Source organism: Salmo salar, chromosome 02, assembly GCF_965601325.2.
Source record: "Salmo salar chromosome 02, fSalSal1, whole genome shotgun sequence".
NCBI lineage: Eukaryota > Metazoa > Chordata > Actinopteri > Salmoniformes > Salmonidae > Salmo > Salmo salar.
This window is the reverse complement of record NC_138292.1, coordinates 58,721,656-58,744,995: the sequence shown is the minus strand read 5'-3', so window position 1 is coordinate 58,744,995 and position 23,340 is coordinate 58,721,656. Positions and strand designations below refer to the sequence as shown.

At 41.9% G+C, this 23,340-nt stretch overlaps 2 protein-coding genes across 5 annotated transcripts in view; both read right to left on the bottom strand.

The window, feature by feature from the left end:
* The window catches only part of LOC106587236 (mitochondrial Rho GTPase 1-A), a 29,805-nt gene extending 13,225 nt beyond the window's left edge, over positions 1-16,580 (bottom strand). The window contains exons 1-7 of one of the 2 annotated variants that reach the window (XM_014175438.3): positions 16,216-16,580; positions 9,765-9,823; positions 9,417-9,498; positions 9,213-9,256; positions 9,067-9,120; positions 8,911-8,963; positions 8,131-8,239 (exon numbers count right to left, since the gene is read on the bottom strand). In XM_014175438.3, the coding sequence (XP_014030913.1) occupies positions 8,131-8,239; positions 8,911-8,963; positions 9,067-9,120; positions 9,213-9,256; positions 9,417-9,498; positions 9,765-9,823; positions 16,216-16,252 (438 nt within the window). In that variant the 5' untranslated portion in view covers positions 16,253-16,580. The remainder of the gene's footprint in view (positions 1-8,130; positions 8,240-8,910; positions 8,964-9,066; positions 9,121-9,212; positions 9,257-9,416; positions 9,499-9,764; positions 9,824-16,215) is intronic. The other variant, XM_014175446.3, reaches the window with a different exon arrangement.
* Positions 16,581-16,696: 116 nt separating this feature from the next.
* Positions 16,697-19,913, bottom strand: rn135 (RING finger protein 135). Of its 3 annotated transcripts, XM_014173753.3 has the most exons (5): positions 19,642-19,913; positions 18,981-19,176; positions 18,654-18,755; positions 18,357-18,495; positions 16,697-17,388 (listed from the first exon to the last, which is right to left on the bottom strand). In XM_014173753.3, exons 2-5 carry the CDS (start codon positions 19,167-19,169, stop codon positions 16,829-16,831), a joined length of 990 nt encoding a protein of 329 aa, XP_014029228.1. In that variant the 5' UTR covers positions 19,170-19,176; positions 19,642-19,913; the 3' UTR covers positions 16,697-16,828.
* Positions 19,914-23,340: the final 3,427 nt, after the last annotated feature.

Here is a 23,340-nt window from a genome sequence, read left to right as displayed (position 1 = left end):
TCATCCTGAAATAATATTTCTATTTACCAACATATCAAAAACTACACAGTTCCTGTGCAGAAATAAAATAACTAATAAATACCTAAAAATATATCTCAGTGCAGAAAGCACTTAAAGCTGGAATCCTTAAAATGGTGAAAAATCCACGTCCATTTGGGATATTACAACAACAAAGAAGTTGCTGCAAACAACAAACGCTGCAAGCTGCTCGGTGCACCTCACCTCCGTTTTGTCCACAAAACAAAAACAATAACAAAAAGGTGCCGGGCGCAGACAGTGCCGCTGTTCCCCCTAATGCGAATCCATCTTTAAGCTGGGCACGGTAAACTCCCTCCCTCCCTCGCTCCCCACTAGATGGGTCAGGAAAGGGAGAGTTGTTTACAGTAGAGTATAGTAGTGTTCAAGATCAGTCTCCATAGTGACCTGGCTGGCTGGGGCCTGGGAGGATCTACAGCCGGGATTGGTCTGAGGAATAAGCCAATACTAATTAGTAGAGGTCGACCGATTATGATTTTTCAACGCCGATACCGGTTATTGGAGGACCAAAAAAAGCTGATACCAATTAATCGGCCGATTTTCATATACAGTGGGGGGGGGGGGGTATTTGATCCCCTGTTGATTTTGTACGTTTGCCCACTGACAAAGAAAGGATCAGTCTATAATTTTAATTGTAGGTTTATTTGAACAGTGAGAGACAGAATAACAACAAAAATATCCAGAAAAACACATGTCAAAAATGTAATAAATTGATTTGCATTTTAATTAGGGAAATAAGTATTTGACCCCCTCTCAATCAGAAGGATTTCTGGCTCCCAGGTGTCTTTTATACAGGTAACGAGCTGAGATAAGGAGCACACTCCATCGCCAAGCAGCTTGGTGAGAAGGTGACAACATTTGGTGCGATTATTCGCAAATGGAAGAAACACAAAAGAACTGTCAATATCCCTCGGCCTGGGGCTCCATGCAAGATCTCACCTTGTGGAGTTGCAATGATCATGAGAACGGTGAGGAATCAGCCCATAACTACCCAGGAGGATCTTGTCAATGATCTCAAGGCAGCTGGGACCATAGTCACCAAGAAAACAATTGGTAACACACTACGCCGTGAAGGACTGAAATCCTGCAGCGCCCGCAAGGTCCCCCTGCTCAAGAATACAGATACATGCCCGTCTGAAGTTTGCCAATGAACATCTGAATGACTCGGAGGACAACTGGTGAAAGTGTTGAGGTCAGATGAGACCAAAATGGAGCTCTTTGACATCAACTCAACCCACCGTGTTTGGAGGAGGAGGAATGCTGCCTATGACCCCAAGAACACCATCTCCACCGTCAAACATGGAGGTGGAAACATTATGCTTTGGGGGTGTTTTTCTGCTAAGGGGACAGGACAACTTCACCGCATCAAAGGGACGATGGACGGGGCCATGTACCGTCAAATCTTGGGTGAGAACTTCCTTCCCTCAGCCAGGGCATTGAAAATGGGTCATGGATGGGTATTCCAGCTTGACAATGACCCAAAACACACGGCCAAGGCAACAAAGGAGTGGCTCAAGAAGAAGCACATTAAGGTCCTGGAGTGGCCTATCCAGTCTCCAGACCTTAATCCCATAGAAAATCTGTGGAGGGAGCTGAAGGTTCGAGTTGCCAAACGTCAGCCTCAAAACCTTAATGACTTGGAGAAGATCTGCAAAGAGGAGTGGGACAAAATCCCTCCTGAGATGTGTGCAAACCTGGTGGCCAACTACAAGAAATGTCTGACCTCTGTGATTGCCAACAAGGGTTTTGCCACCAAGTACTAAGTCATGTTTTGCAGAGGGGTCAAATACTTATTTCCCTCATTAAAATGCAAATCATTTTATAACATTTTTGACATTTTCTGGATTTTTTTGTTGTTATTCTGTCTCTCACTGTTCAAATAAACCTACTATTAAAATTATAGACTGATAATTTCTTTGTAAGTGGGCAAACGTACAAAATCAGCAGGGGATCAAATACTTTCCCCCCCCCACTGTATATATATTTGTAATAATGACAATTATAACGATACTGTATGAACAATGAACACTTTTATTTTAACTTAATATAATACATCAATGAAATCAATTTAGTCTCAAATAAATAATGAAACATGTTCAATTTGGTTTAAATAATGCAAAAACAAAGTGTTGGAGAAGAAAGTAAAAGTGCAATATGTGCCATGTAAAAAAGCTAACGTTTAAGTTCCTTGCTCAGAACATGAGAACATATGAAAGCTGGTGGTTCCTTTTAACATGAGTCTTCAATATTCCCAGGTAAGAAGTCTTAGGTTGTAGTATTATAGGACTATTTCTCTCTATACCATTTGTATTTCATATACTTTTGACTATTGGATGTTTAAATAGGTACTTTAGTATTGCCAGCCTAATCTCGGGAGTTGATAGGCTTGAAGTCATAAACAGGGCAATGCTTGAAGCACAGCGAAGAGTTGCTGCCAAATGCAGGACAGTGCTGTTTGAATGAATGCTTACGAGCCTGCTGCTGCCTACCACCGCTCAGTCAGACTGCTCTATCAAATCATAGACTTAATTATAATATAATAACACACAGAAATACGAGCCTTTGGTCATTAATATGGTCAAATCCGGAAACTATCATCTCGAAAACAAAATGTTTATTCTTTCAGTGAAATACGGAACAGTTCCGTATTTTATCCATCTAATTTTATCTAACACCCCTAAGTCTAAATATTGCTGTTACATTGCACATCCATCAATTTTATGTCATAATTACGTAAAATTCAGGCAAATTAGTTCGCAACGAGCCAGGCGGCCCAAACTGTTGCATATACCCTGACTCTGCGTGCAATGAACGCAAGAGAAGTGACACAATTTCCCTAGTTAATATTGCCTGCTAACATGAATTTCTTTTAACTAAATATGCACGTTTAAAAATATATGATTCTGTGTATTGATTTTAAGAAAGGCATTGATGTTTATGGTTAGGTACATTCGTGCAACGATTGTGCTTTTTTTCGCAAATGCGCTTTTGTTAAATCATCCCCCGTTTGGCAAAGTTGGCTGTCTTTGTTAGGAAGAAATGGTCTTCACACAGTTCGCAACAAGCCAGGCGGCCCAAACTGCTGCATATACCCTGACTCTGTTGCACAGAACGCAAGAGAAGTGACACAATTTTCCAAGTTAAAAGAAATTCATGTTAGCAGGCAATATTAACTAAATATGCAGGTTTAAAAATATATACTTGTGTATTGATTTTAAGAAAGGCGTTGATGTTTATGGTTAAGTACACATTGGTGCAACGACAGTGCTTTTTTCGTGAATGTGCTTGTTAAATCACCTGTTTGGTGAAGTAGGCTGTGATTCAATGATAAATTAACAGGCACCGCATCGATTATATGCAACGCAGGACAAGCTAGATAAACTAGTAATATCATCAACATGTGTAGTTAACTAGTGATTATGGTAAGATTGATTGCTTTTTATAAGATACGTTTAATGCTAGCTAGCACCTTACCTTGGCTCCTTGCTGCACTCGCAGAACAGGTAGTCAGCCTGCCACGCAGTCTCCTCGAGGAGTGCAATGTAATCGGCCATGATCAGTGTCCAAAAATGCCGATTACCGATTGTTATGAAAACTTGAAAATCGGCCCTAATTAAATCGGCCATTCCGATTAATCGGCCGACCTCTACTAATTAGACAGTCTGTGAAACATGGAGGAGTTAGCAGCCAAGCTGAACTGTGGACATGGCTCTATGGCTAGCTGGGTGGAGGAGAGCCATGTTTCCTCGAAAAATGCATGTACACTCACATACCGACTTGAGCAAGCTATAGAAATCCCTTAGAAATAGCTCCATTAAGAGTCTAGACTGAAACCAATACCAAACTGACTCTGTGCGTCACGCTAAGCACGACTGACCCATGGAATTCCCATCATGAGAAAAATAGCATGAAGCATGAAGAGAGCGTGAAGAGCATAACTAATGCCTAACATAGGTTCTATAGCCTAACAGTAAACAAGCACAACATATCGTCTTAGTGTATATAGTCTTTGTATGGACTCACTGTCACCCTGCATAATGACGGTAAAAGCTACAGAGATAAAGCTGGCCCCAGATGACATGCTTTAAACCCTACAGATTTAGATTTACAACATATAACATTTGTAAGCTCTTATAGCAGCACACTAAAAGCTGTATAGCTGTAGAAGAAGGACTGCTACAATATAAGCACCATCCCTGCTATACATCTTTAATAGATACTGGAACTGTTCAAGCTACTCTTTAAACAGTTCATTGATTTATCTTCAATGCAGCCCCTGTACTACATCTGGAGGTGTATCACTCCTCTGTGAGAGTGATAAGTGCCGTGGTGTGAAGTACTTAAGTAAAAATACTTTAAAGTACTACTTAAGTCGTTTTTTGGGTTATCTGTACTTTACTATTTATATTTTTTACTACTTTGACTTCACTACATTCCTATAGAAAATAATGTACTTTTTACTCCATACATTTTCTCTGACACCCAAAAGTACTCGTTACATTTTGAATGCTTAACAGGACAGGAAAAGTGTCTAATTCACGCACTTATCCGTGGTCATCGTGACTGCCTCTGATCTGGCGGACTCACTAAACAAACATTCTTTGTTTATAAATGATCTCTGAGTGTTAGAGTGTGCCCCTGCTTATCCGCAAATTAAGAAAACAAGAAAAAGGTGCCATCTGGTTTGCCTAATATAAGGAGTTAGAAATGATTTATAATTTTACTTTTGATAATTAAGTATATTTAAAACCAAATACTTAGACTTTTACTCAAGTAGTATTTTAAAGGGTGACTTTCACTTGAGTCATTTTCTATATTATTATTTGACCATGCTGGTCATTTATGAACATTTGAACATCTTGGCCATGTTCTGTTATAATCTCCACCCGGCACAGCCAGAAGAGGACTGGCCACCCCTCATAGCCTGGTTCCTCTCTAGGTTTCTTCCTAGGTTCCTGCCTTTCTAGGGAGTTTTTCCTAGCCACCGTGCTTCTACACCTGCATTACTTGCTGTTTGGGGTTTTAGGCTGGGTTTCTGTACAGCACTTTGAGATATCAGCTGATGTAAGAAGGGCTATATAAATAAATTTGATATTAAAGTATCTTTGCTTTAACTCAAGTATGACAATTGGGTACTTTTTCCACCACTGGAGTGTGCATGATAAGTATACATCATAAGTACTGTATACATGATAAGTGTGCATGATAAGTGTCCATGCAGGTACATCTACATGGGCTGAGTACAGTGGTTGCTCCACTAAATGTTTGGCGATTATGCTGCGGGACTTAGAGGTCATTTGTGGTTTAGTACGGTACCCTGCGTCACTAGTTCATTGCAGGTCACTAGTTCATTAGCAGGACAATACTCTTTATAGCTTAGCTACTGTAGGTGTGAAAGTCACACCTTTCCAGTACTCCTCACCCCGCCCCAAACTTCACCCTTAACACAGTTACCATTCAAAAACGAGCTGTTTATCTAAAAAAAGAAGAAAAAGGTAATTACGACCAAAGAGAACAGACAAAATGATCATTTTCATCAATTCAGCTTCTTTCTATGGTGCTACCCATTCCAAGGTTAGGACCATAACCACAAGGGGACTTAAAAATGGGCCGTGAAGGTGTTTTTGCAGAGCATACAACAATGCCAACAACCATCCGTGGAGATCAGTGGACAAAGGGCTGGACAACGGGCTGGACAACGGGCCACACCAAAAAAAAACACATGGTTGCCAAGAAAGAGGTTAATTTTGCTAGATTTTGAAAATGTGTACGCAGCATTTGTGTGTTGGAGTCGCGGTACCATTCTGCTCATCTGATGAAGGTGTACATGGATCAGATTCAAACTTTGAAGACTGAGATCGAGTCATTGAAGGCAGACCAGCAGAAAGAGAAACATTATCTGAGGGCAGAGATACAGGCGACAGCTTATGCATTGGTTCAGAGCCAGGCGGCATTGGCGGAGAGTCAGGCGGAGAATGACGCGTTGAAGAGGGCGAGGAACGAGATGGAGTGACAATCCATGCCAGGCACACCTGTGAGCTGTGGAACTCCACCTCCGACAGGCAGAGTCAACATACCTGGCAGGTTCATCAGGTCGTCGGTTCACCCTGACATTTCCATTCCTCATCTGACAACAGAATTTGACTAACTGCTCACCAGGCACAGCAAGGGCCGTCCGCACCGTTATGCTGTTCTGCTATAGCCAAATAAACAAATGCAGGTGGCTTATATCTTCAAAATGCTTTACATGCCTTATTATCCAAATGTAAAAGCATATACCGTACAGTACTGTATTTCTTCATCAGCATCTTTATGCTTTCGTTAATAAAATAATGATAAAAATACTCTTTCAAAATGCTGATGTTTATTTAGTTTCGAATCTATAATGAATCACTATGGGAATAAATATCACTGAATTACAAAAATATCGGAACAAAGTTGCCTAATGAAGGTAAACAAATTGTTGCTTACTGGAAAATACTCTTTCAAACACACGGTCACGTTGTACAGCGCCATTATGGCTATTAGCAGGTAGCTGGACAATAGACTTGCCTAGGAGGGTGGGGGGAGAATTCTATAGTCAAATGTATTTCTTAGTTAGGTTGGCTGTATCACAACCGGCCGTGATTGGTTGCAATTTGAGTTTAATCTACCAGAAAAGACAAAACAAATAATACAACAAAAAGTATTATTATGCATCACATCCAACCGTGATTGGGAGTCCCATAGGGCGGCGCACAATTGGCCCAGCGTTTCTCTCCCTCTAAAAACAGAAATAAATGTTTTGGCCTTTACGAATATTATTTTGGCCTTTATTCAGATTACAATCGCTCACTTTCGTGACTCACTCATTCATGGATTTGGATCAAAATAAATAAGTACCAACACTCCTTCTGACAGTCTTTAATAAATAAATGTTTTGGTTATCCTGACTTGGACACCATGTACAGTATTATAATAGCCCATTATGGGCTATTAGCAGAACAATATGCCTTTACCAACACCTCTCTGTGTTGGTGGAGCAGCTGTCTTAGACACCGCATCGCAGCGCAAAATGCGTCGCTACAGATGCAGGTTCGATACCCGTACCGGGAGACCCATGAGGCAGCTTTTGGCTTTAATTTAGAATCCTCCAATCCTCCATATAAAATTATTAGCGGAGAGTCAAGTCATATTTTTCGATATAGTGTAGGTCTACCGTAGGCGACATGAGTCTCACTAGTGTTGAGTAATGAGCTGTTAAAAGTGGTGTAGGTCTTATTTATTTAAAGAGCATATTGAAGTTAGAAGCAATAGGAGTTGAAGCAATAGCCTACAACTATTTTAGCACCGTTTCGTGCTGCTCTGAGACAAGCATAGGGACTGGTCTTGATAAATCAATGAGATTTTATTTTCACTGAATCTCCGTTTGGGTATTGGTTAGACTACACTTACACAATTAGGGTGTAGAAATGTTATGCTCTTAGTGTAACCTTTATTTAACTAGCAACTCAGTTAAGAACAAATTCTTATTTACAAGAACAGCCTACTCCTTCCTCCCCGTCGGGGAATTGAACCCCGGTCTCCCACATGCCCGCACGACACAGGGATTCTTTAGCTAAATAGCCCAGTACTGTAGCCTACTCCCGACAGTCACGTTGTACAGCGCCATATTTCCCGTACCATCCTAACGTTAAAGGGTTTTTCTTGGAATAGAAACACCATAATATTAAGCAAATTAATTAAGAAAAATGTCTTAAGATCAGTCCCATATACTATGTTCTTACAAAAACAGTTTTGAAATTCTCTAGTACAGCCACTATTGAAGACTGTCAAATGCTTCTCAAAGATGCCCTCTGGTGGTCAAACTAGCACTAACTAGCATTAATGGTGACAGTAGTTGACACTTAAATAACGTGCCATAGAATTCTGCGGCACCATGCAAGCTGTGCTGCAGTACGCTGCAACTTTTAAAGGATGAACCACTGTAGGTCAGTGGCTTTTAGCCAGCAGCCTCTATGCAATATCTGACGATGCATCACTACTCCGGGTAGTGAAGTCACAGTGCTACAACACAGTGGGTGACTCAGTACAGAAGCCCTCTGGCAGTCTCACCTCCACACATGTCTCGATCTCAGTGTACTGGTTCATGACGGGCAGGATGGTCTCCATGCTGCTGTGTTCCACCAGGTCAGACTTGTTCCCGACCAGGATGACAGGAACCCTATAGGGGGAAGGGGGGACAGAGAGAAAGGTTGGAAATGGTTGATTGGATTGCTTTTAAAAATAGTTATTTATTAGGTCTTAAAGCTGTACATTCAGGGCTGTTTTCCCAATCCAGACATCAAATCATGCAATTGTAGTGTGTGATAGTTTTGTAATCTGATGAAGTCTCCCTCACAAAAATATACACTTTTGATCTCAATTTCCCTTCCTAGAAATAATATTGTCAAGTGGTGGTTCTGCATGCATGAAGCTAGGCTCATCATGACTTGTTGTACTTCTACACTGCTGTTCTACTGAGAAAAATATACATTTACTGAAATGACTCTCGTTGTGAAAAGTGTGGACTTGTGTCTATGACTCGTGCCCATCTCCTCTATCAAAACTTCAGGAAAACATCCATGCATATATCATATATTTAGGAGAAAACACATTCATGTAACTTCATGTAGAGTGCCTTTTACAGTGACCCAGTTGGGTGAACCCTGGTAGTGGTTGAGTATTGGAACACAACATACCACATTGGATACCCACTACTACACTGCAACCCCCAATACTACATGTTATAGGTCATTAAGATGACAGCGTAACCCCTGCAAAGCTCATGCAGGAACTGGGCTACATACGAACCAACCATAAGAACCACAACTAAACCTAGACTGTATCCCTCACCTGCTGTCCTTGTCTGTATTGTCATTTATAAGTGGAATCCAATGGCTGGTCACCTAAAGGAAAACAAGATGGTGAAGATAAAACATTACAAAAAGCAAACATGCGTGTGAACTGGCTGATATAACAATGTGCATACAGTACTATGACTAAACTCACCTTCTCAATGGACTTCTTGTTGTTGACGGCGTACACTATGCAAATCACATTGGCCTGTAAAGGGAGCGACAACCATTACAATCTGGACTGGGCAGTACTCTCAAATCTCTACACACGTCTTTCTACAATACTGATTCTAATATTACCTTTGATATCTCTGAAGACAACTGCTCATCTGTTTGTTCCGCCTCTGTGCGAGTTAAAACACGCAGTTAGTGAACAACAGGACAGTATTGGTGTAGTAGTTCAGTGTACATGGCTTGAATGTACAATAACATGTTCACCCATGGTTTGCATAGTACAACAGAGATACGGTACACATTATATAGCTACGCTGTCAGTTACAGTACCTGAGTAGTCTACTATGTGTGTAGGAACTCTCTCTGGGGTGACGTCTGCCGGTATGGTGATCTCTTCAGCCCGGTAGGGCACCTGTTACAAGGAACCAACCAAGGATGAACATCATTAAAAGACACCAATGGGATACTCAAAACGTACATTCTACATAGGTAATGCATGTATAACTGTTTATTAGTACTACTGCTGATCATCAAGACGTGCATCTCCCAAGGGGAGTTACCCGTCTACCCGATACAATTCAAAGCACTCTCAGCTTGAGAAATGTGCTTCATAGATTTAATAATGTCTATTCTGCCTATTTACTAAACACAGAGGTTACAGGAAGCTTCTTTACGTACCACCTGTGGGAACTCCTCGCTGACCAGCGACATGATCAGGGAAGTCTTCCCCACCTTGGCTGTCGGGGGGGAAAAAAGACAAGGAGGAAGTCATATGTGTCACGCCTGGCAATGACTCTTTTCAATTCTAGAATTGGCAGAGAGAGGGGCAATTTGCTCAGCCTCACTTTACATTTAATTATTATCATGTGTATGTAAAGTACCTGTTTTAGAGTTGCAGCCTGTCATGCATTGTTTCTCTGCACACTTCAAACAGCATAGATAGCATGAAGAAATAGGCTTGCCTTGTACAAATTGGCAGTCTGTGCTTCACACACACAAGGTGAGATAGAATATGTCACTGCAGTAGCATCACTATCCCTGGTCTCCTACACCAAGTTGCCTCTCAAATCTAAGACATGAGAATTGGCTCTAAGCCCATTCGTGGCCAGAGAGAGATACTTGACAGCTTACTAAATCACGACAGGGCTTTGCTTTAGAAGAGAAAGGAATTGAATTTGGCAAATGTGAAAGATAGAGCCCTGGGTCCCTGTATAAAAAATTAGAGTGCGTTTGGAAAGTATTCAGACCCCTTGACTTTTTCCACATTTTGTTAAGTAACTGTTTTTTTTCCCTCATCAATCTACACAAAATACCCCATAATGACAAAGCAAAAACAGGATTTTAGAAAAGTTTGCAAATGTATTAAAATAAACTGAAATATCACATTTACAAACAGTTGAAGTCAGAAGTTTACATACACTTAGGTTGGAGTCATTCAAACTCGTTTTTCAACCACTCCACAAATTTCTTGTTAACAAACTATAGTTTTGGCAAGTCGGTTAGGACATCTACTTTGTGCATGACACAAGTAACTTTTCCAACAATTGTTTACAGACAGATTATTTCACTGTATCACAATTCCAGTGGGTCAGAAGTTCACATACACTAAGTTGATTGTGCCTTTAAACAGCTTGGAAAATTCCAGAACATGATGTCATGGCTTTAGAAGCTTCCGATAGGCTAATTGACATCATTTGAGTCAATTGGAGGTGTACCTGTGGATGCATTTCAAGGCCTACCTTCAAACTAGGTGCCTCTGCTTGTCATCATGGGAAAATCAAAAGAAATCAGCCAAGACCTCAGAAATAAAATTGTAGACCTCCACAAGTCTGGTTCATCCTTGGGTGCAATTTCCAAATGCCTGATGGTACCACGTTCATCTGTACAAACAATAGTACGCAAGTATAACGGTAAGACGACGCAGCCATCTTACCGCTCAGGAAGGAGACGCGTTCTGTCTCCTAGAGATGAACGTACATTGATATGAAAATCAGTCCCAGAACAACAGCAAAGGAGCTTGTGAAGATGCTGGAGGAAACAAGTACAAAAGTATCTATATCCACAGTAAAACGAGTCCTATATCGACATAACCTGAAAGGCCGCTCAGCAAGGAAGAAGCCACTGCTCCAAAACCGCCATAAAAAAGCCAGACTGCGGTTTGCAACTGCACATGGGGACAAAGATCATACTTTTGGAGAAATGTCCTCTGGTCTGATGAAACAAAAATTGAACTGTTGCTGGCCATAATGACCATCGTTATGTTTGGAGGAAAACGGGGAGGCTTGCAAGCCGAAGAACACCATCCCAACCGTGAAGCACGCGGGTGGCAGCATCATGTTGTGGGGGTGCTTTGCTGTAGGAGGGACTGGTGCACTTCACAAAATAGATGGCATCACGAGGAAGGAAAATTATGTGGATGTATTGAAGCAACATCTCAAGACATCAGTCAGGAAGTTAAAGCTTGGTCGCAAATGGGTCTTCCAAATGGACAATGACCCCAAGCATACTTCCAAAGTCGTGGCAAAACGGCTTAAGAATAACAAAGTCAAGGTAATGGAGTGGCCATCACAAAGCCCTGACCTCAATCTCATAGAAAATTTGTGGGCAGAACTGAAAAAGTGTGTGCCTACAAACCTGACTAAGTTACACCAGCTCTGTCAGGAGGAATGGGCCAAAATTCACTTGTGGAAGGCTACCCGAAACGTTTGACCCAAGTTGAACAATTTAAAGGCAATGCTACCAAATACTAATTGAGTGTATGTAAACTTCTGACCCACTGGGAATGTGATGAAAGAAATAAAAGCTGAAATAAGTCACTAACATTATTCTGACATTTCACATTCTTAAAATAAAGTGGTGATCCTAACTGACCTAAGACAGGGAATTTTTACTAGGATTAAAATGTCAGGAATTGTGAAAAACTGAGTTTAAATGTATTTGGCTAAGGTGTATGTAAACTTCCGACTTCAACTGTAAGTATTCAGACCCTTTACTCAGTACTTTGTTGAAGCACCTTTGGCAGCGATTACAGCCTTGAGTCTTCTTGGGTACACCTGTATTTGGGGAGTTTCTCCCATTCTTCTCTGCAGATCCTATCAAGCTCTGTCAGGTCGGATGGGGAGCGTTGCTGCACAGCTATTTTCAGGTCTCTCCAGAGATGTTCGATCAGGTTCAAGTCCAGGCTCTGGTCACTCAAGGACATTCAGACTTGTCCCGAAGCCACTCCTGCGTTGTCTTGGCTGTGTGTTTAGGGTCATTGTCCTGCTGGAAGGTAAACCTTCGCCCCAGTCTGAGGTCCTGAGCGCTCTAGAGCAGGTTTTCATCAAGGATCTCTTGTACTTCTTTGTCTCGATCCTGACTAGTCTCCCAGTCCCTGCCGCTGAAAAACATCCCCACAGCATGATGCTTCCACCACCATGCTTCACCATAGGGATGGTGTCAGGTTTCCTTCAGATGTGACGCTTGGCATTCAGGCCAAAGAGTTCAACCTTGGTTTCATCACACCACAGAATCTTGTTTCTCATGGTCTGAGAGTGTTTAGGTGCCTTTTGGCAAACTCCAAGCGGGCTGTCATGTGCCTTTTACTGAGGAGTGGCTTCCGTCTGGCCACTCTACCATAAAGGCCTAATTGGTGGAGTGCTGCAGAGATGGGAAAACCTTCCATAAGGACAACCATCTCCACAGAGGAACTCTAGAGCTTTGTCAGAGTGACCATCGGGTTCTTGATCACCTCCCTAACCAAGGCCCTTCTCCCCCGATTGATCAGCTTGGCCGGGTGGCGAGCTCTAGGAAGAGTCTTGGTGACCACTGTGTTCTTGGGGACCTCCCATGCTGCAGAAATGTTTTGGTACCCTTCCCCAGATCTGTGCCTCAACACAATCCTGTCTCAGAGCTCTACGGATAATTCCTTTGACCTCATGGCTTGGTTTTTGCTCTGACATGCACTGTCAACTGTGGTGTATAGACAGGTGTGTTCTTTTCCAAATCATGTCCAATCAATTTCATTTAAACACAGGCGGACTCCAATCAAGTTGTAGAAACATCTCAACATCTCCATTCCATAATCAATGGAAACAGGATGCACCTGAGCTCAATATCATAGCAAACGGTCTGAATACTTATGTAAATAAGTATGTTTTTGATTTTTAATAAATTTGCTAAGATTTCTAAAAACCTGTTTTCGTTTTGACATTATAGTGTATTGTGTGGAGATTGCTGAGGATTTTTTATTTTTTATTTAACCCATTTTACAATAAGGCTGTAACCTAACAAAAAGTGGAAAAAGTCAAGGGGTCTTAATACTTTCCAATGGCACTGTATAAGAAACCCTGTTAGAGAGAATCATACACATTGCCAAAAGTATGTGGACACCTGCTTGTCGAACATCTCATTCCAAAATCTAGGGCATTAATACGGAATTGCACCCCCCGCTGCTGCTATAACGGCCTCCACTCTTCTGGGAAGGCTTTCCACTATATGTTGGAACATTGCTGCGGGGACTTGCTTCCATTCAGCCACAAGAGCATTAGTGTTCGATGCGGTTGAGGTGAGGGATCTGCGCAGGCCAGTCAAGTTCTTCCACACTGATCTCAACAAACCATTTCTGTATGGACCTCGCTTTGCGCACAGGAGCATTGTCATGCTGAAAAAGGAAAGGGCCTTCCCCAAACTTTCGCCACAAAGTTGGAAGGGAATCATGCTCAGATCAAAGATTTTGCGATAGTAAAGTTTTGAAAAACGTATTTGTTATTCAAATTAAAAGCCCAATGAATACTCGCCTTTGTTTAATGATTTAACTCCCACCGCTTGTGGGACATTTATTTTGAAGGCACGTATAAAAAGCTGCACGAGGACAGACAGTGACTGACAGGCTGACACACTTCACAGTTACAAATAGTAGCTAGCTAGAAATGGCGCAAAAAATATTTTTCAAAGAAAAGGAAAGTAGACAGTGAATGTAGAGTGTTTTTTGGTCTTTTTCCACATCAGATGTACAGCCGTGTCAAAGCCTTCAAGGGAAGATTACTCCTCCTGGCCCGCCAAGTAGAAGCCAACAATCTCACCCACTTTCCAACACTTCAGATGACCAGTGGGAGAAGTAATGTTATACATCGCTGCTGCGTGCTTTGAACAGTGAATTCTTATCGTTTTGAGGATTTCAAAGTGTTGGAAAATGACATGCTGTTGGTTTCCTCTCCTTTCACCTTCAATGTGGATAACGCTCCCACTGACCTGCAATTTGATCTTATTGATCTTCAGTCTGATGCAGTGATTGGAGAACTATTCAAAACAATGTCCCTGACGAGGTCCTATGCATCTCTCGATGAACAAAACCTTCCAAAGATTAGGAGTCATGCTCAGAAGATGCTTGTACTGTTTGGGTCAACCTATGTACGTGAACAGACATTTTCAGTGATGAAATATAACAAGTCAAGGCACAGGTCATCTCTTACTGACGCTCACCTCTGAGCAACCCTGCGCAAAGCGACCTCAGAAACCATACCTGACTTCACTGCTCTAGTCAATACCCATTAGACACTTCATTCCTCACACTGATTGAGTAGTTTAAATGTAATGTTGAGCTCTCTCTCTTTCATGTGTTTTTGTGCATACCCGTTAACAAGAGATCTGTCCGTGGTGCTGAATGCACAGTGTACTTTTCCCTCCGTTCAGTTCATTGCATGTTTAATAATGAAAATGCCTACCAAAAGGAGAACATGAATGTGGTTTACTTCTGTGCATGTTAAAAAAGTAAAATAAGTAGCATATCTGGAAGTAATTTATAGTAGATATACCTGTCAACACAGTCATACACATGATGTATAATCCTGTAATATGATTCTGGCACACAATGGCTAAAATATAACCTAATGTGGCCCTCCCTGGAAAATAATTGCCCAGGCCTGGTCTAGAATGTAATTTTATGCTGTAGTGTTAAGATTTCCCTTCACTGGAACTTAGGGGCCTAGCCCGAACTATAAAAACAGCCCTAAACCATTATTCCTCCCCCACCAAACTCTACAGTTGGCACTACCCAGATTCGACCATCGGACTGCCAGATGGTGATTTATCACTCCAGAGAACGCGTTTCCACTGCTCCATAGTCCAATGGTGGTGAGCTTTACACCAGTCCAGTCGATGCTTGATATGACGCATGGTGGTCTTAGGCTTGTGTGGGGCTGCTCGGCCATGGAAACCCATTTCATGAAGCTCCCTACAAACAGTTCTTGTGCTGATGTTGCTTGCAGAGGCAGTTTGGAACACAGTAGTGAGTGTTGCAACTGAGGACAGACAATTTTTACGCGCTTCAGCCCTCGGCGGTCCCGTGCTGAGAGCTTGTGTGGCCTACCACTTTGCGGCTGAGCCATTGTTGCTCCTAGACATTTCCATTTCCCAATAACGGCACTTACAGTTGACCAGGGCAGCTCTAGCAGGGCAGCAATTTTACGAACTGACTTGTTGGAAAGATGGCATCCTATGACAGTGCCACGTTGAAAGTCACTGAGCTCTTCAGAATAGGCCATTCTACTGCCAATGTTTGTCTATGGACATTGTATGGCTGTGTGCTTTATTTTATTCACCTGTCAGCAAAGGGTGTGGCTGAAATAGCCAAATCCACTAATTTGAAGGGGTGTCCACATACTCTGGGCCATGTAGCATATCCTTAAAGTGGACAGGTGTTGCCTAGGTGAGTCAGAGTGAATGTTTTGAACACATTAACTAAAGCTGACATTTAGCTAGAGCAAATTGCTTAGATATCAAAGGCAATGCATGCATTCATATGACAAACATGTCATGTGGACAGGCAGTTAGTCAACATCAAAAGCAGATGGTAAATAGCCTATGTCACTTGATTATAAACATCAAAATGTTTATGATACTAGTTAGATAGCTATGTTATGACACTAGTCGCTGCGTAGTGTGTAGTGTAGTTAACATCATGGTGTCTGGTAGCGTAACGTTAACTATAAAACTAGATGAACCTAGTTGAACACAGCTAGTTAGATAACGTTATTCCTCCGAGTCCTTTCATTAGCATCACGGGCCCCTCCAGCTGGCTGTCATGCATGCAGGTTCGGGCTTGACAGTAAAACAGAACTACAGAGTTGACCAAAACAAATCCACTTACGCTCTCCCACCAGTAATATTCTGACGTCCTTCCGCATCTTCACCACTGTTGAAGACCAACTCTGCAAATTCGTTCATGAAATCATTTATGCCCTCGTGTGGTTGAATACAGCCAGCCAGCGTTCAGCTATCTGGCCTGGCTTACGTTTGCATTTTCCCAGTTGAGCTTCACCAACATAAACCTAACTGACACCGCGCTGCGTTCGTAGTAAGTGCCCTGCACTGAATGATATTACCGAACGGCTCCTTTGAAAGAATTAACCTCTCAGACGTAAATCTTAGATGCTACTGTCGACACTGATATTATTAGTCATTCGTCTGCACACAAACCTGAATATTACGACCACGCAAGCTAGCCTGAACCTGAAGTTACAACCCGCCTCCAACGAGTCGCGCGAAGGGACAAATATTGTACAGCTACTATAACAACGCAAAACTCCAAACTCCATTTGGGTGAAATAAAAAAGCAACATAAAAAAATATAGGTGATTGTCATTTTATTTTGACCTCTAATAGGAATATTGTGCTAAATATATTCATTACTAAATATTTTATTTTATTTATCTCATTCATAAACAGACAACTCTTTATGTTGTCCCCATCCTCACATCAGCTTATGACACCCAAGGAGGAAAGGACAGAGCATTGTTTAGCTCCAGCCCAAACAGCCAGAACACTGGCCTCACTGGCTCTGTGAATCCCTCCTCCACACAATGCAGCAGAGTCTGACTGTTAGACAGGCTATAAAACGACAAGGTCCCATTCGTCACATCCAGAGCCAGTCTAACAATACTGGGGCAGCCATGTTTGATAAACTCCCCTTTGTTATCGTGCCAGTAGCACAGCTTGTCCCTGCTCCACTCCAGGCACCAGGAGTTGGCTGTGCGACCCAACTTATCTCTGCGGCCGATGCTGGGGTAGGAAACCCCGACAGCCCAGCCCACGCTCGCCGACGTATCCACGTCCCAATAGTGGCAGCCTTCACTGAACTCCTGCTCCGCCATCCACTGGCTGATGTCAAAGCGGTCGTCGTGGCATGCGGAGGGCGTCCTCTTGGTCACCACTTTGTGCTCTGTGGGTAGGAAGGTCAGGCGCCTGTGGCCCTGGGCTGGGTTGAAGGTGAGCCAGGAGAAGCTGGCCCCAGGCAGGGGATGGGGTGGAGGGGCAAAGCCTGCTGACAGACATGGCCAGATAAGGACAAAATGTTAGCTTGAAGTCATTAGATGAATGTACTAAAGTTTATCAGCCTACTGTACATGACCATAATTAGAAAAAAGTACCTAATCGTCATACTTGAGTAAAAGTAAAGATACCTTAAAGGAAAATTCCACCCAAAAACTATATTTTGGTATTTGTTTCATTAGTTCATTGTTGACAAAGTCCCACAATGTTGTGCTTGTCAGCAAATACAGAAATCATCCCCGTATGATGCATTTTGCAAATACCAAAAGATAGTTTTTGGGTGGAGTTTTCCTTTAATAGAAAATGACTGAAGTAAAAGTGAAAGTCACCAAGTAAAATACTACTTGAGTAAAAGTCTAAAAGTATTTGGTTTTAAATATACTTAAGTATCACAATTAAAAGTAATTGCTAAAATATACCAAAATATCAAAAGTAAAAGTATAAATCATGTCAAATTCTTTATATTAAGCCAACTAGACAGCACAATTGTTTTGTTTTATAAATGATGGATAGCTAGGGGCACACCAGTTCAGAGGCAGTAGGGATGACCTGGATTGTTTTCTTGATAAGTGTGTGAATTGGACCATTTTCCTGTCCTGCTAAGCATTCAAAAGGTAACCAGTACTTTTGGGTGTCAGGGAAAATGTATGGAGTGAAAAGTACATTATTTTATTTAGGAACGTAGTGAAGTAAAAGTTGTCCAAAATATAAAAAGTTAAGTACAGATACCCCCTAAACTACTTAAGTAGTACTTTAAAGTATTTTTATTCAAGTACTTTACACCACTGGTATCTGATGTACTCTAATGACGCAGATATCGTTGAATGGCTATACTGTATATAGGCTACCCCATCTAGTGGTTGATTGGTGAAAACAGCACATTATATTTACAGTATTCAGTACATTATAAGGAGTAATATTCAAATGAGACTCAAGAATAGGACAAATTCTACAGTCTACCTTCAGCCCTGTATCTGTCATTTGAGGGAGGGGAGATGGGCAACTCCTGAACCCGACCATCATGGGAGGCTGGGACATCAGGACACCTGTCATCTGTCACTTCTGAGCTTGTGTCATTTATAACAACAGGGGCCTCCATCTATATGACAAGATAACACAACACAGGAGCATGAAAATTATCTTAAAAAAATATGATCTTTAAAAAATATGATCTTTAAAAAATATGATCTTTAAAAAAGAAAACCGACTAAGGAGGAATTTGTAGCCTACTGTAAATACTGTATCTGGAAAGTTTACCTGTTGCTGTTGAATAGTACTTCCAAGATCAGACGGTCTGTTGATATCAGTCTGTTGTGATTGTGAGGCCACACATTCTTCAGCTTTATCCTCTTTGAAGTCCTGACAATTATATAATGTAATATCATGTAATACAATTAAACTATTTCTACTATTTGATAACAAATAAAGTTATTTACAGTTGTGCACTTGTTTATGGTAAAACATCAAAAGAGAATCCTCCAACCTGATTTATTCCTATTTAAAATGCCGTGTTATTATGTCGCGACGTTGATCGTGACAGGAGTCAATAAGCATACTCTGTTAAGTAAAAAAAAAAAGACTTACCACTTCCATTTCATGTCCTTTTGTAAATTCTTCAGTGGATGCAAAACGTTTATGGCCGTAATGAACATCCACGATGTTACAAAGTGTAACATTTTTATGCGGTTTAAAACCTGGTCGAATTTTTCCTCTGCAACTGGGACAATCCTTCGTCTTCGCTTTTCCACGTAAACAATCCTCTAAACATTTCATACAATAACTGTGGCCACAAGTTAAAGTCACTGGATCAGTGAAAATGTCAAAGCATATTGAACATGTGAGACATTTTCCTATATCTGTAAGAAGTTCTTCAAGTAGTAACGCCATTGCGGTTCGATGTGTAGGCTGGAATGCCTGAATTGAAACCGAAAGTACAGTAAAACAGATTGCAAATTTCCTGAACGGGATTTTCCCTCTCGAAGAAAAAAATACCTGTATCTAATTAATAAACAACGCCTAATTATCTTTCTATTTCTGTGTGTGTGTTTGAAAGCAGGGAAATACAGTGCGTGTGTCTGTGTGTGTGTCGTGAGGCTGATGCTCATTGCTGAGAGGTGTAATGAGAAAATGTCAATGAATGCAACTGTAGGCTTGTCGTGTATAACGTCTGTTGGTTGTATTATAATTGTTAAAAAATTTGACACTTTACAAGCCTGCCATTTTTCTGGTTAATATATTCACTCACCTCAAAACAGTCTATAACCAGAAATGTCTCTCCTACTGAAAGCATGGTTGCATTGCCACCTGATTTTATTTTTTGCCCAACCTGGTATTTTCAAGTGTACGATGTGTAGATCACCCTCCTTTTTTGCTTTAAAAGGTCCAGTGGAGTCAAACACGTGATTTAAATGTTTTATATATATTTCCACACTAAATGGTTGGAGTAATATTGTGCAGTTGTGAAAATGTTATTAATGCCCCTTTAGTGTAAGAGCTGTTTTATAAGACCGCCTGAAATTTCTGCCTGTTTTGGTGGGAAGGAGTTTTGGCCTGGCTGGTGATGTCACCAAGCGGTAAATGAGTTAATAGACCAATAAGAAAGAGAGTTCTAAACCTCTCTGCCAATAACAGGTAGTTTTCAGTTTTCCTCTCCCACTCTGGCCACTCCTAGCATAATTGTTGCTTGATTCTTTTGTTTATTTATACCATTTTAATTGAAAACAATCATAGTAAGGTACATAACTGTTATCAGAAATTTGATATTGTGATAAAAAAAAACAGCTGCATTGGACCTTTAAGATAATCAGAATAGTCTTACATTGGACCTGTAAGGTAATCAGAGTGGTCTTAAATTGGACCTTTAAGGCAATCAGAGCGGTTTTACACATTTGGCACGGTGTTCACTTTCCCCTTCACAATATTGCCATCATTGTACATTTTCCATGATGTCAATATCACAGTTGCCCCCCTGCTGGCTTCGTTGTCTCACTTCTGAGTTGAAAGTCAATCAGTGATTTATTGACTAGTACTGAAGTTGAACTGCTAAACCCCCACATTTGTGGTTGCATTCTATGACATTTGATGATAATTCTATATCTCTAAAGTGACTATGAAAGTTACCCTCATTAGACATAATTATATTGTGGTTACAATGAAGATTCAAAACACATTCAAATGAAATGCAATAAAAGTTTACTGAAAACCAAAATAGATTGGTTCGGGGTGGGGGGTTCAGGTTGGGATGGGGGGGGGGGGGGGGGGGGGGGGGTTGGAGTGTGAAGAAGGATGAAGAAAGGAGACGAGAAACAGAAGCATCGTTGTGGGTGACGTCAGCAGTGAGGCTCTCAACCACCTGGATGTCCTCCATAATTCATTTCATTTAACAATTATCAGATTTCAGAAAAAACAGGGAATATATTGAAAGTTTCAGGAATTTTACAACCCAAGTTGCACCATTGTTCTGCCCTTCTGGCAGCTTTATGGGCCTTGCACAGCTGGTGAGCAATCAAACCTTGATTACTCACCAACTCCCAATCAGCCCCAATTAGTCCTGGCCAGAGAACCCGTCGAGATCTGGCACGTCCAGCAGATGGAGCCATCGCCTCGGGATGTATACACCGTCTGTCACCAGGCTTCGACAAGTCTCCCCCTGGTGGCTGATCTTCTGTATGCCACACGACATAACCTGAAAGGCAGCTCGGCAAGGAAGAAGCCACTGCTCCGAAACCGCCATAAAACTGCACATGGGGACAAAGATCGTACTTTTTTGGAGAAATGTCCTATGGTCTGATGAAACAAAAATAGAACTGTTTGGCCATAATGACCATCGTTATGTTTGGAGGAAATAGGGGGAGGCTTGCAAGCCAAAGAAACACCATCCCAACCGTGAAGCACAGGGAGCATCATGTTGTGGGGGTCCTTTGCTGCAGGAGGGACTGGTGCACTTCACAAAATAGATGGCATCACAAGGAAGGAAAATGATGTGGATATACTGAAGCAACAATCTCAAGACATCAGTCAGGAAGTTAAAGCTTGGTCGCAAATGGGTCTTCCAAATGGACAATGACCCCAAGCAAAATGGCTTAAGCACAACAAAGTCAAGGTATTGGAGTGGCCATCACAAAGCCCTGACCTCAATCCCATAGAACATTTGTGGGCAGAACTGAAAAAGCGTGTGCGAGCAAAGAGGCCTACAAACCCGATTCAGTTACATTAGCTCTGTCAGGAGGAATGGGCCAAAATTCACCCAACTTATTGTGGGAAGCATATGGAAGGCTACCCGAAACGTTTGACCCAAGTTGAACAATTTAAAGGCAATGTTACCAAATACTAATTGAGTGTATGTCAACTTCTGACCCACTGGGAATGTGATGAAAGAAATAAAAGCTGAAATAAATCATTTTCTCTACTATTATTCTGACATTTCACATTCTTAAAATAAAGTGGTGATCCTAACTGACCTAAGACAGGGAATTTTTACTAGGATTAAATGTCAGGAATTGTTAAATACTGAGTTTAAATGTATTTGGCTAAGGTGTATGTAAACCTCCGACTTCAACTGTATCTTAGAGTGATGGACTGTCCCATCCTGTGGCCTCAGAAATTGATTAGTCCACTGAGACAGGCGCGAATCACATGGGTGTCTTGTGTACCATGAAAAGAAAAATACAGTACCAGTCAAATGTTTGGACACCTACTCATTCAAGGATTTTTCTTTATTTTTACTATTTTATACATTGTAGAATAATATTGAAGACATCAAAACTATAAAATAACACATACGGAATCATGTATTAACCAAAAAAGTGTTATAAAATATATTTTGATTTGTTTATGTGAGATTCTTCAAAGTAGCCAGCATTTGCCTTGATGACAGCTTTGCACAGTCTTGTTATTCTCTCAACCAGCTTACATATTACATTTACATTTAAGTCATTTAGCAGACGCTCTTATCCAGAGCGACTTACAAATTGGTGCATTCACCTTATGATATCCAGTGGAACAACCACTTTACAATAGTGCATCTAAATCTTTTAAGGGGGGGGGGGGTTAGAAGGATTACTTTATCCTATCCTAGGTATTCCTTAAAGAGGTGGGGTTTCAGGTGTCTCCGGAAGGTGGTGATTGACTCCGCTGTCCTGGCGTCGTGAGGGAGCTTGTTCCACCATTGGGGTGCCAGAGCAGCGAACAGTTTTGACTGGGCTGAGCGGGAACTGTGCTTCCTCAGAGGTAGGGGGGCCAGCAGGCCAGAGGTGGATGAACGCAGTGCCCTTGTTTGGGTGTAGGGCCTGATCAGAGCCTGAAGGTATGGAGGTGCCGTTCCCTTCACAGCTCCGTAGGCAATCACCATGGTCTTGTAGCGGATGCGAGCTTCAACTGGAAGCCAGTGGAGAGAGCGGAGGAGCGGGGTGACGTGAGAGAACTTGGGAAGGTTGAACACCAGACGGGCTGCGGCGTTCTGGATGAGTTGTAGGGGTTTAATGGCACAGGCAGGGAGCCCAGCCAATAGCGAGTTGCAGTAATCCAGACGGGAGAGGACAAGTGCCTGGATTAGGACCTGCGCCGCTTCCTGTGTGAGGCAGGGTCGTACTCTGCGAATGTTGTAGAGCACGAACCTACAGGATCGGGTCACCGCCTTGATGTTAGTGGAGAACGACAGGGTGTTGTCCAGGATCACGCCAAGGTTCTTAGCACTCTGGGAGGAGGACACAAGGGAGTTGTCAACCGTGATGGCGAGATCATGGAACGGGCAGTCCTTCCCGGGGAGGAAGAGCAGCTCCGTCTTGCCGAGGTTCAGCTTGAGCTGGTGATCCGTCATCCACACTGATATGTCTGACAGACATGCAGAGATGCGATTCACCGCCTGGTTATCCGAAGGGGGAAAGGAGAAGATTAATTGTGTGTCGTCTGCATAGCAATGATAGGAGAGACCATGTGAGGATAT